Source organism: Balaenoptera musculus, chromosome 2 (genome assembly GCF_009873245.2).
Source record: "Balaenoptera musculus isolate JJ_BM4_2016_0621 chromosome 2, mBalMus1.pri.v3, whole genome shotgun sequence".
NCBI lineage: Eukaryota > Metazoa > Chordata > Mammalia > Artiodactyla > Balaenopteridae > Balaenoptera > Balaenoptera musculus.
In genome coordinates, this window is record NC_045786.1 from 68273080 (window position 1) to 68286059 (window position 12980).

At 51.5% G+C, this 12980-nt stretch overlaps 1 protein-coding gene across 13 annotated transcripts in view; it reads left to right on the top strand.

Moving 5' to 3' along the window:
- Positions 1–12980, top strand: part of MEGF11 (multiple EGF like domains 11) — a 380942-nt gene that overhangs the window by 295420 nt on the left and 72542 nt on the right. For all 13 annotated transcript variants that reach the window (XR_005018567.1, XR_005018568.1, XM_036841304.1 and 10 more), the window contains exons 7-9: positions 916–1036; positions 7585–7721; positions 11881–12093. Coding sequence is in view for 11 of the 13 variants with exons in the window: in XM_036841304.1 (XP_036697199.1) it covers positions 916–1036; positions 7585–7721; positions 11881–12093 (471 nt within the window). In the remaining 2 variants the exon portion in view is untranslated. The remainder of the gene's footprint in view (positions 1–915; positions 1037–7584; positions 7722–11880; positions 12094–12980) is intronic.

Genomic DNA, 12980 nt, shown 5'->3' on the forward strand with positions numbered 1-12980 from the left:
ATTTGAGGCAGAGGTGGGTGAGGGCCCTGGGCAGATATTATGCACAGATTCGGGGAGTTTACTGCGCCTGTTCCTCTTCCCTTACCTTCTCCTCTCAGACCCCAAGCAGCCCCTCACTCCAGTTCCCTGGAGACGGAGGCTGCATGGACAGGAGCCCTCCAAGACTGCTTAGTTGAGACCCCTTCAGAGGCAAGACTGAAGTTCTCCTCCCCACCCTATCAAAGGCTCAATGGCCTCCCCAACAGCCCTAGATCCTGAGGGGACACCCAAGGACTCTGGCTGCAGATACATCTTTGATGGATGTTGTGTGTCCCCTGCCCCAGTGTCTGGCAACAGCTCCAGGGGCAAAACATTGGGCTAAGGCCCAAGACCAAGACCCCAGGCAAATCCTTCCCTGCATCTCAGCAGTGATAGTCCCTGTACAGAAGCCTGTTGTGGTAGCTGAAAGCCTGGAAGAGGGTGGAGGCATGCCCCAGATTCTCCCTCTCTCTGAACTTAGGCAGAATTTGAAGACTGGAGTCATGGCTACGTCTCATGGCCTTTGCTTGTGCTGTTCCTTCTGCCTGGCATGCCCTTCCTCCCCTTCTCCCAGTGAAATTAACTTCACCTCCAAGACTCAAGTGAAACGTCTCCCTCTTAGGGAAGCCTTCCTCAGCTTTCCCTCCCCGTAGAGCACTCTTCTTTACACTAAAAGCCCTTAAGTCATCCCACAAGTACTGGCCCAAGCACACAACCTTCCAGTTCATTGTATCTGAGCCCTGTTTTCCCTCTCCTGGCCCTGTGCCTAGTATAGTTCACACTGACTGTGAACTCACTAACTTCTAGGGAGCCCGGGAGCCTTGGGACTGGCAGCGCTAGGGCCCTGTGACCTGATCTGCATGCAGCTGCCTCTAACACCTCTGCTTCCCCACGCAGCTGCGAGGAGCTCTGCCCACCTGGGAGCCACGGGGCTCACTGTGAGCTGCGCTGCCCCTGCCAGAATGGGGGTACCTGCCACCACATCACTGGCGAGTGTGCCTGCCCCCCAGGCTGGATGGTAGGTGTACCTACAGGATCTGGGTGGGGCTCTGTAAGAGGTCTGAGCATCCCTCACATGCACCCTGGAGGGCTAAATTCCTCTCCCACCCTGAATACCCTGCCTCCTCTTTATGGTCATGGGCATCATTAAACACTGCCAGTTGTGTCATGGACACAGCTTTGAATCCCAGGGCTCCCATCTAAGTGCTGTGTGACCTGAAGCAAGTTACTTAACCTCTCTGAGCCTGTGGTCCCTCATGTGCAAAGGAGTTGAATTATTCTCATAAATTGCCTCTGTCTTTCAGCATAGGGACTCACTTGAGCTGCCACGGGCTCTGAAATGTGGTGAAAAGGGCATGGTGTAAAGATGGGGGTGGTGCAGGGGAAGGGAGAGAGCAGGGTAAGGATCACCTTCATTTATAGAACTTCAGATTCCCAGCCTCCAACCTCTGTACTCACGCACATACACATATTCTGATTCTGTGGGCCCCAGAATCTATATTTTAACAAGTGCTCCAGGTGATTCTGATGCAGCCTCAACCAATCCAGGTCTCTTGTCTGGGAACCACCATTGTGGGAAAGGGGGATGAGATTTATCACATCACATCAGGCCTCACATCCAATGTTGACCCTGAAAAAAGCCCTCGGCTATTCTAGTCTCTGCTTTCCCGTCTGCAAAGCTGGCGTGAAAACCGTCAGCCCTGGGACTTCCCTGGCGGTCCAGTGGTTAAGACTTCATGCTTCCAACGCAGGGTACGCGGGTTCGATCCCTGGTCAGGCAACTAAGATCCCACATGCCGCGCGGTGTGGCCAAAACATAAAAAAATTAAAAATTAAAAAAAAAAAAACCCAAAAAACAGCCCTGCCCTTCATAGCAGCATGGTTGGCAGAAGGCTCAGATGAGGCAGTGCACATCCAGTGTGCCTTGCAAGCAAGCTCTGGAGTGCTCTACAGTTGCTTTTTGTGTGTCCCTGGATGCCACAGACGAGCCACAGCCTCCTTTTAGCCAGTATGCTCCCCCTGTCAGTGTCCCCACCCTCCACAGTCCCAAGCCCCTCAGAAGCAGTGAGTCACTGAGGCTGACTTTCCCGTTTCTGGGAGAGCTCAGTGACATGGCCAGCTGCCTCCCCTGGGGCTGAGGCTTTGCAAAGCCAGGAAGGACAGGGCTGCTGAGCAGGAACAGGATCTTTCAGAAGACTGTGAACGACGAGGTCATGGTGTGGGCCGGGGTGGGGGGGGGGGTGCGGGTGGGGGTGGTGGACAGCAGGAGGGATGGCTGCAGGGCCTGTTGACGCAGGCAGAGATTTGCCAGAAATTTTTAGAGCAGGAAGGGACCTGGGGGATCACCTGGTTCAGCCTGGTCCCAGCCTGGCTGTGCACCAGAGTCACGGTGCATGGGGGTGGGGGTGGGGTTAATACAGATTCCCAGGCTCCACCAGAGACCTTCTGGGGCCCGGGGATCTCTATATTTAATAATCTCCTCCAGATAATTCTGAGGCAGCCAACCCTGTATTCAAGTCTGCGTTTGGAAACAGTCAATGCAGACTGTAGGATTTGCTTCTGTGCTTCACAGAAGCCTAGGGTTTCTTGGAGGTGAGGGTGGGGACGAGTAGCCTAATAATTGGGGCTCTGGCTCCCACGCACCCCACTTCCCCATTTCAATCTACCTAGAGGTTCTAGGTAAGACTTCACGTAAAAAGAGGGCCTCCCAGCTTTAAGAGGTTTGGACACCACTGGTCTGTCAATACCTTCCTTTCTCAGATGAGGAAGCTGAGGCCCAGAGAGGCTAAGTGAGCTGGCCAAAGCCACACAGCTGGTGAAGAGGGAGGTGGAACTGGAATCCGGGTCTCCTGACTCCTGAATCCCAGCTCTCGGTGTCTGTCTGTCTCTGTCTCTTCTGAGGAGGATAAAAGGGCTGCTGACTCTCCCACACCTGCCCATTTCTCCCACCCTGAACCACTCTCTGCAAAGGCCCTCTCATTTCCAGCCAGCTTCCGGAATTCCATCACTTGCAGACTGGGTCCTCGGAGACCCAACAGTGGGCAGTGAGGTCAGGTCAGGATGAGGTAGGGGGAGAACAGGCCGCAGGCAGACCTGTACCTGTAAAGTCCTCTCTGGAGAGACTGATGGTGGCTGGTGATTGAAGAGGGGGAGGGGAGGAAACCGACACAAGAGATTTTTTTTCTCCCAGTACAGTGAGAGGTTTATTCTTCCAGATGACAGGAAACTCTGTCAATAGAAGCCTTTGGATTTGGGGACTTTATGTCTTTAATTTTATTGTAGACAATTGCATTTCTATTTTTGACACAGCATTTAACTTGCAGATTTGTATGAATTATTAACACCCCTCGTGCGTGCAGAGTCACAGTGTAATGAAGCTGTGGCTCAGGCTGGAGGCTCCGCCCAGGGAGAGGGCTGGGGCCAGGGGGCGGGTTCAGGGCAGAAGGGCCCTCTCTTTATCATCCTCCATTGCCTCGCTTTCCTGCTGGCCCCAGGTGGCTTCAGCCACAGTCCGAGATCTAAAGAGTACGATTGCTCACTCACGCCGAACAGGTCCCCAAAGAACCGAGGCTTTATGCAGAGCTGGAGAGGAGCTGCCAGGAACTCTGGCCTCCCAGGCCCCTCCTCAGAGACCCCAGGCCACCAGGTCTCTGGTGTGTGCCCACAGGACACGACACTCACCCAGCTGTGGTGAGCCCATTCCCAGAGGGCCTCTGCAAAGAACCTGGGGGGTTGTTTCCTCTCTTCTTCTGGGCTCTGAGACCTTTCAAAGGAGGCGAACCAGGTGTGAGTGGTTTGATGAGAATGGGTACTGCAGATGGATGGGAGGTCACCTGCCTTAGGAGTTCCCAGTCTGATGCTAGAGGCTGGACACACACATGTGCGTGCGAGTGCACACATATACACACAGGAAACAACATACCTGAAGAGCTGGGAAATAGGACCAGTGATCATGAAGGAGCAAGGAGAGGTGTTTGGAGCTGAAGCTGTAAAATCATAGAAGCCCAGGTTTGGGAAGGGTTATTCATGGAGCCCCAAGCCCTGGCCTGCGGCCGGGATCATTTCCACAGCACCCACACCAACCACTGTGCACTATCCACTGAGGGCATCCATGCCCATCCACGTCACTCACCTGGGACGGCAGTGATCATTAGATGCTTGGCGAGGCTGCGTTGTCTCATTGGCATAACCTCGAGTCCTTCGCCATCTTGGCCCCCTCCTTTTTTATGCTCCATTTAGCCATGGTCTTCTTTAAGTGCAGCTGGTTTCCAGATTTTGACAAAACCATTTGATCTAACCAGTCCCGAGAGGAGCAGGGCTATTGCCTCACCTCATCTCTAACCTTCTAGATGCCACACAGCCTGAGATCCCACTGCACTTGGAGATACGCTTTCAGGTGACCGTAGGGCAGGTGTGTTAGGGCTGTCATAACAAAGTAGCACAGACTGGGTGGCTTAAACAACAGAAACTTGTTTTCTCACAGTTTTAGAGGCCAGAAGTCTGAGACCAAGGTGTTGCCAGGGTTGGTTCCTTCTGAGGCTTCAATCCCTGGCTTGTAGACGGCTATCTTCTCCCTGCATCTCCACATGGCCTTCCCTCTGCACCTGTGTGTGTCCTAATCTCCTCTCCCAATGAGGACATGGGTCATATTGGATTAGGGCCCACCCTAATGACCTCATTTTAACTTTATTGCCTCTCTCAAGTCACACTGTAAGTTGCCAGGGGTTAGGATATATGAATCTAGAGGGACACAATTCAGCTCATAGTAGCAGGAAAGAAACCATAAGACCACAGCCCTCTCAAGCTGATACTTTCCTGTCTGTCCTCTCCCCCTACCTCTCCCCAAAAAGCTGTTCTTCTAACCAGCAGTGACCAGTTAATTATGTGGTTCTCCCCGACGCTTCTCTGTTCCAGGTGATACTGGGCCCCCACCACCTGTACGTTGGGTGTCCGCGTGGGTTGAACTAATATTAATGAAGGGCCTGCTCATCTCTAATACTAATGAAGGTTCCCTCACATCTCTAATCCCACTGAATCTTAACAACCACCTGGGAGACTGGGGCTTACCACTCACATTTTCTAGATGAGGAAACCGAGGCTCAGGATGATCACGTGACTTGTCCTCGCTCAGCCATCTGGGAGGAGGTAGAACTAGGGGTTGAGCCAAAGTCCTGATTTTGAGTCCACTGTTCTTCCCACCACACCAGGCAGCAGTCCTTCCAAGGTAACACATTCCTTCAGGCCCTGGGAGCTCGAGCCTGAGGAGGGGCTTAGGGTTACAGGGACCTGGGGTGCTGCATTTGGGGAATACCGAGCAGGGGCTAAAAGAAGTGCTCGCCCTCCTATCCAAAAAAAGTCTCAAGGATGCTTGATTTCCCCAGGAAGTGTTGAAAGGAAGCAAACTTTCCTATTGGCCTCTTTAGGGGGCCCTGGTCATGTCTCAGAAACCCTGAAGAGAAAGGGAGTCTGCAGTCGAACAGGGTGGATGGTGTATAGGGACGTCTGTGTGTGTGTGTGTGTAGGTACAGGGTACCCCACAGTGCTCCGTGATGGAGAGGGAGGAGGTATAAGCACAGCCCCCAGGATGGCTCAGAATGTTTTTTCAGGGTCAGAATGTCCTTGTCCAGGACCGCAGAGGACTGGCTCAGATGGTGGCCAGAAAGACTCATCTCTTCCCTCAAGAATCCCTGGAGCTTGTGGGGTACAGTGAGAAAGGCAAGCCCGGGTAACCCCACCACCTCCAGGAAGAAGAGGGACGCCCTCGTCTGAGCAGCTTTTCCCTGCCCCTCTCCTCATATACACATTCATCCCACCGCCCTGGGCCGCTGCCTCTGCTGCTCAGTCCCCCATACCTGCCCCCCTCAGCCCCGCCCCCCTCAGCCCCGCACTGTCTGACTTATTATGTGTAGAGGAGACATCTGAGCGAAAAGGCCTCCCACTTAATTCATTACAAGTAAATTGGATGATATTGATAGATGACCCCGGTCAGCAGGATTTTCCTGCCTAAACTAGCTTCCTCGGGGTTGGCAATTGTTGGTGCTTAATAATTGTGTGTTGAACTAATTGATTAATTAATTGTGGGAGAATCCTTGATCTGCATAAGAAAAATGACCGTCTCTGGTGTGGGAGAGGCTGGAAGGGCAGCAGGAGACAAGAGTAAGTTTAGATTTCTGTCTGATAAAGATCTGAGTCACATGTATAATTTAAAAATTATACACAGTATCTAATACCACAAGGCTACTACTGGAGGGAGGAGAGAGTAGTCCTCTGCACCCCCCCAGACCTGCCACAAGTCCCTCTCCTGAAAGGTACCAGCTTCAAATCTTTTAGGTGTTTCTTCTGGCATTTCCCTCCATATTTCTACGTAATGTGCTTTACCGCCATCTCCCAACTTGCTAGAGCCTCATTTCAAATATCTGGTGATCCCTGGCTTCCTGTTCATGTTTTACCATGATCCTTGGAAAAGCTGGTTGGAAGCCTAGGGGGCGGGGGGAGATGCCAGGCTTGTTGACTGATGGGACTCTCAAATATCATTATTTATAGGCCTTTCCTCTCAGTGTCCCCGGAAAGGAATCCTCCAGAACCCTGCCGGAGGGAGCAGAGTCTGGTCACTAGCATCGTAGGAGCTGAGCAGGGGAAGAGAGCAGAGGGTCTGACTGTTCAGCAGGCATATCTCACAAGATCCGCATTTCTCTTGCCCCACTCCCTGTGTCTGAAGCCGATATGGCTCAACCTCCCTAAAAGTAAACTGCCAGTCTTGGGAAGCCACTTGGCTACTTGAAATGGGGGTAAAAATCTGGGGTCTAATTCCCTCTTTTATAAACTTTCAGACCATCCCCCTATTTCCCCACACCTGCCCCTTGGCCTTCAGAGGCCCCTGGGGTCTCTGATTCCTGAGCTTTTCTGAGCTCTGTCTTGCCACGCTCGCTTTGCAGGCACTTGGCATTGCTGAGAAAGCAGAAACCCCAGCAGTTACTGCTCTTCTATCTGCCGGTCCCTCTTCCACCACGTGACACCTCTCGTCCTCTACAGTCCCCTCTCCCCTTCCTTTTCTTCTTGTAGGTCTATACATTTCCCCCCTTTACTCTCCTGTTAGCTGGGCTTGGGTAAGAAGTAGAGATAAATGTGTGTTTCCAGACCACCATGTTTAATCACACCTCTGCTTTGGTTTTCCTCAGCACTTTATTGTGTACCGGTGTGAGGGCCCCTAGCACCGTGCACTAGTTACCTGTTTTGTCTCTCTCCCCAGTAGACTGGGAGGAGAGAAATTGAGTCTTACTAATATTTTCATATCCCTAGTGTCTAACACAGGACCTGGTATACAACAGGCACTCAGTTAAGTGTGTGCTGAATAATTAGATGAGCCAATTGACCTCAGTCTGCCCATCTCTAGCTTTGAAGCCATGGTATCCAGCTTTCTATGCTTCTGCGATTGGGGAGAAGGTCCCACTGAGGGAATGGGGTGGTCCCTTGGGCTGTAGCAACTGTGCTACTTCTAGAAGAAGGTGGTCTCAGGATTGCATCTCAGCAGCACCACCTCTGCATGTCTTCCCTCCTGTGTTTCAGGGAGCAGTGTGTGCCCAGCCCTGCCCACCAGGGACATTCGGCCAGAATTGCAGCCAGGACTGTCCTTGCCACCACGGAGGGCAGTGTGACCATGTGACTGGGCAGTGCCACTGCACAGCCGGATACATGGGGGACAGGTAAGGGAGCTGTTAACTCTCATCCTTGCTGTTTGTAATACTCATTTTCACAGCAGCCTTGAAGAGAACAGCTCAGGTTTACCAGTCCATGGCCTTCTTCTGCCAGCTTTCCTGTTCCTTTCTCAGAAAGCATTCTGAGTCCTTCTGCCAACCCATCCTTCCTGGCCCTCAGCCTGCTGAGGGTACCCACCTCCCCCCAGCCCAGTGACCCAAGCCCTGAACTTGCATTGACTCACCTGGGGAAGGGGGTGGGCACCTACCACCACTCTCTACTTGCTGCCCTCCTGGAGAGAGGCAGTGGCACCGATAAGCCAAGGAAGCTGAGCGTGCAAACTCAGTTCACACATTTTGCACAACTGCTTTCAGAAGTGGATTTTTATTCCTGACGTGAGTTCTGCCAAAAGGACACTGACGTCAGTTTGCATCCTCTGAAGGCCTGTGGCCTGAGAGCAGACTGAACAAGGGCACCAATGTCCTGGTATCAAACCAGCCTTGCAGCCTTAGTGGATAACCCACAAAACACATAACGGAGGGACTGCCAGACGTACGCACTTGCCATGGTAAGAAAGATTCCACGATGATAGGGCAGGCGCTCTAGCAGGAGCAGAAACGACAGCCAAGGTGTCTGATGGTGAGTGGATTCAGAGCTGGCGGAGGACGTTTGTCCAGAGAACCCGGGAGAGTCTCCTCCCTCTCACTCTGAACCACGTGTGTCTCTTTGAGCCGAGAGATGGGCAGTAGAGAGGAGGCTGCCACACCCTTGCCTGCTTCTGTGGGATCCATGCTTCACCTCTGGCCCTGGATTTTGTTACTCTGCTTCCCCTGCCCAGGTAACAGCAGGAAGCAGGAAGCAGGCCTGAATTAACCCATGAGTCCTTCTGGCTCTGGCCAACATAATTGCGCCCCTCCAGCTCTCACTGGAGTCAGCCCCAAGTCCTCAGCGGTCCAGAAAAGAGATTTTCCGTTTTTAGCTTTGGGCTTGCATACCCCCGGCCTGAAGTCTTTTAAGCCAGATCTGATCTCTTTGTGAGCCAGTGTTCATCTCCGTGAGCATCGCTGGCACAGAATGCGGGGTGTGGCATCTGGGCATCCATCCCTCTCTGACCTCTGTTGGAGACTGCATCTCCAGGGGGAGAAGGGAGGCATGAGTAAAGCACTGAGCCACCTTCCCATCCTCACCATGTCCCTGGATAAGTAGACATTTGGGATGAGCCAGCAGGGACAGGAGCCGGAAGACCCCAGAACCAGAACAGGACCCTTTGTTTCCGGCCACTTTCACATGAGAGCGAATACAGCCCATTCATTGTTGGAGACAAGCGGGCCCAGGGTTCCAGCTGACTGGACTCAGCACCAGCGGACCCAACCTCATTGGTGCCAAGATGTACCAAATGGAGAAATACCCCTAGTCCCTCTTGTTGGGGCCCATCCCATGATCCTGAGGCAGAGAGAAACCCCAAAAGCCTCGGGGTCTTCAGGCAAGCTTCGTCAACCATCTACAGAAGAATTCCTAGAAGGGCCCGGTAGCATTTGGGTTTCCCACCTAAACGGGCTGCCTGGTGTTTAATATTTTGTAAAATTGCCTCCATTTATTTTGTAGGTGATAGCCGCAGGAACCCACCCCACATCACTGCGAGCATATTAAAGTTGAGTGGGTGTAATAATTCAGACCTCCTCGGATAGGCAGAATCCAGTGCAAATTAAACATGAAACGTAATGAGGGTTTTGCAGCTCATTTTGTAATTTAATTGAGCAATGTATCTGGTTGTTAATGGCAATATCGGACACATTAGATTGATATGTTGCAAAGGAAGGATGTTTAAGTAGAAAACGAATTCCTGCTGTGATTACCCTCCTGTTCCACAGGCCCCATTATTAGCGTGCTTTGTGTAAAATTCATTAGCAGTCCTTGCTTGATCTCTAAATAAATATGTTGTTTAACTTGTGGGTAGAAAAAAAAAAAAGAGGCTGATTATGTAAATGGATTAGGTTGTCAATATTTTATTGCTAGATTCTTTTTCTGGGGCTGTGGAGTCAGTCCCTTTGTAAATATGATGGGGCAGGGACGTGGCCTACAGAGAAGAAAGCTCACTCTCCAGGGCTCTGCCCAGTCCTGCTGAATGGGAGGGAGCAGGAATGTTCCAGTGAAAAGGAGGAATCCGGAGGTGTCTCCAGGCTGGGGTTTCTTCCCCTGCTGTCTGAGACATCCAGGAGAGGCAACCTGAGTGACTTCTGGGGAAATCCATTCTGAGGCAGAACAGGGGCTGGCAATCCAGATGGCAATTGTACAGCTCTTCACCTCTCTTGTGTCCTCCCCTTCTGCCTTGGTTTCCCTCTTCACCTCCCCCATCCTACTCTCTCCTCCTTCCTGTCTTCCATCTCCCATTCCTTCTCTCTATATCCCCTTCTCTCTTTCCTCTTCCTCTCTTTTCTGTTCTTTCCCTTGATGAGGCCTCAAACTGACTAAAATGCAGCAAGATTTGTAGGAAGACGATCTGGGTGTGTGGTGGAAAACACTGCTTCCAACTCAGGACTCACCAAGAGTTAATAAAGACGCTAAGGCTGTATTTTTTTAAACATCTTTTATTGTTCCCCTCTGCCCTGATTATTGTAGAAGATATATAGAAAACCTGAAAATGGGAAAGCATAATCATTAAACGACTTGTAATTCCTCAAGTCCACTCCAGTGTTAACATTTGGAATTCTTCCCTTTGAGCTTTTTCATGCCAGAAGGGCTCTGTTAGGAGAACTATAGAAAACAGTATTAACAAGAGTAATAATAAGAACTAACACTTCTTACTGAGCCCTTACCATGCATGGGGCACCTTTCTAAGTGTTTATACACGTTGCATCGTTTAATCCTCAAACACCTGGTGAGGTTTAGCTATTATCCTCCCATTTTGTGATGAGGAAGCAGATGTCAGAGCTGTAAAGTCAGTTCCCCATTCTCTGCACCTTTGAAGCAGTGTGGGGATGCGGATAATCCAAAACCCCAGAGTCCATAGGCCATTTCTGTTTGTCTGTCTCTGGGATGCAGGGGTCGCCCATCTCTTTTACCCCATGTGCCCCCAGGTTTACCCCTTAATTTGTTGCTGTGACGATGAATCTACATCCCCTGGGAAATATCCCTGGGCTGGGGTGAGGGGTGTTGGGCACATCCAGGAAGCTAGGCAGTCAGCAGCAGAGGTTACACCCACCCACAGAGGACCCACAACCAATGGATGTCAGTCGATGAGTCAAACAATTATCATTATGCTGGGAGTTCCAAGTACCAGGCCCCAGCAGAGGCAAGACACAAAGGGGACCAGGTCCTCTTCTTTGGGGGGCTCACCGGCTGATGGAAGAGGCTCAGCCCCTGCCTTGAGGGAACCCCCCCCCATCCAAGGAAGAGGAAATAGCCCCTGTCTTGGGGGATTCTCCAGTCTGATGAAGAGGATGCATCTTGTCCTCATGGGGAAACTCGACACTGGTGGAAGAGGATCACCTCCCAGTATGACAAAGAGAGACTGTACATCTGTCAGAAAGACTCAATAAACAGAGACAATGAGTAGAAATAAAATTACCCCATTTCATCAAATCTAAGATGCCACCGATTGTGAGATGCATCGTTAGTTTATATATTGCTAAGAATGAAAAACACTGAAAATTAAACTACGACATGCCATCAGTTATAAGACTTAACTGGCTTCAGAGATGCTAGAATATATTTTTAAAACAAGGTTTGTTGTTTACTGGGTACAGAAGTTTCAGTTTGGGGAGATGAAAATGTTCTAGAGATGGACGGTGGTGATGGGTGCACAACAATATAAATGTACTTAATGCCACTGTACTGTACCCTTAAAAATAATTAAAATGGTAAATTTATGTTATACTTATTTACTGCAATCAAAAAATGAAAAAAAACACATAAGGCCTATAATCAATGAAATATGATACTATGAACTCGGTCCTGGGGACTGAGGGGAACTGGCATGGAGGAGGGAATGGACTGGGGTGACTAAACCGCGGAATACTTCCTGGAGGAGGAGAGGAAAGAGGGGAGGAGGCTGCGAGGAGGTGCAGCACACCAGGCCCAGGCCTGGAGGCAGGGGCGGTACGTGCTGGATGGATCTGGAAGGGCAGGTGCGGGGGCATAGCCTCACCCTACTCTGCTATCCCGCAGGTGCCAAGAGGAATGCCCCTTCGGGACCTTTGGCTTCCAGTGCTCCCTGCGCTGTGACTGCCACAACGGGGGTCAGTGTTCACCCACCACCGGTGCCTGCAAGTGTGAACCTGGCTACAAAGGCCCACGCTGCCAGGAGCGGCTGTGCCCCGAGGGCCTGCACGGCCCAGGCTGCAGCTTGCCCTGCCCCTGTGATGCCGGCAACACCATCAGGTAGGAGCTGGGGACGGGTGAGCAGGGGGCAGGGGTGGGGTGGGCCCTGGTGGAGAGGGGGCTCTCAGGGCACAAACCCCACCTCCAGCCAGATCATCCAGGCAGGCAGTGAAAGAGCTGGGACCTCAGCAATCACCTTCACTGGCCAGTCTGATGAAAAGAAGCAGGCCAACCTGAGACCCCACACACAGGAGCAGGAGGGAACTTGGTGGCCCTCAGGGAAACAGGGTGGGGATGGGTGGGAATGCGGGGGGCTGGGCTCAGGGTGCCACGGGCCCTGGGGGCGTTGTCGCGGAGAACTTTTCACCTCCACACAGTCTGCATCTAACCAAGCCCTTTCCCAGCCCCGAGGGGCCCAGAGACAGGACCACCAAGGCAGAAGCAGGGGACGTGAGCCCCAGAGGGACGGTGTTAGAAGGGACCTTAAGAATCGGTATGGCTGACCTGGGGGCTGCAGAGGGCTGTCCCCTCCGGCCGCGGCTAGGGTGGAGGGGCAGGAGGGACAGAGCGCAGGCCCTCGGCAGGGTCCTGGCTTGGGGCCAGCCTCTCCCTGCACTCTGTGTCTGTGGTTTTTAATCTGGGACTGGGATTATTTATCTAGGGATATCTGTATAGTTTGTCAACGAGTGATATTGCGCTGCCATTACGGTGACTGTCATGGTTCTATATAAATGCCCTCCATCTGTCCCGCTAATGTTGCATGTTTTTAGTAGTTTGGAAGTTTTGTATATTTATTGTATTAACAGAGTGTCATAAACTAAAATGCTGTTTACTGGATGTTTGTATAATTTAAAATACTGTATTAGCACTTCAGAGGCAGAAATTATGCCGAGGGCTTAACGTATATAGAAATAACCACATTTGATTTTTAAAAAATAATCTGTGTA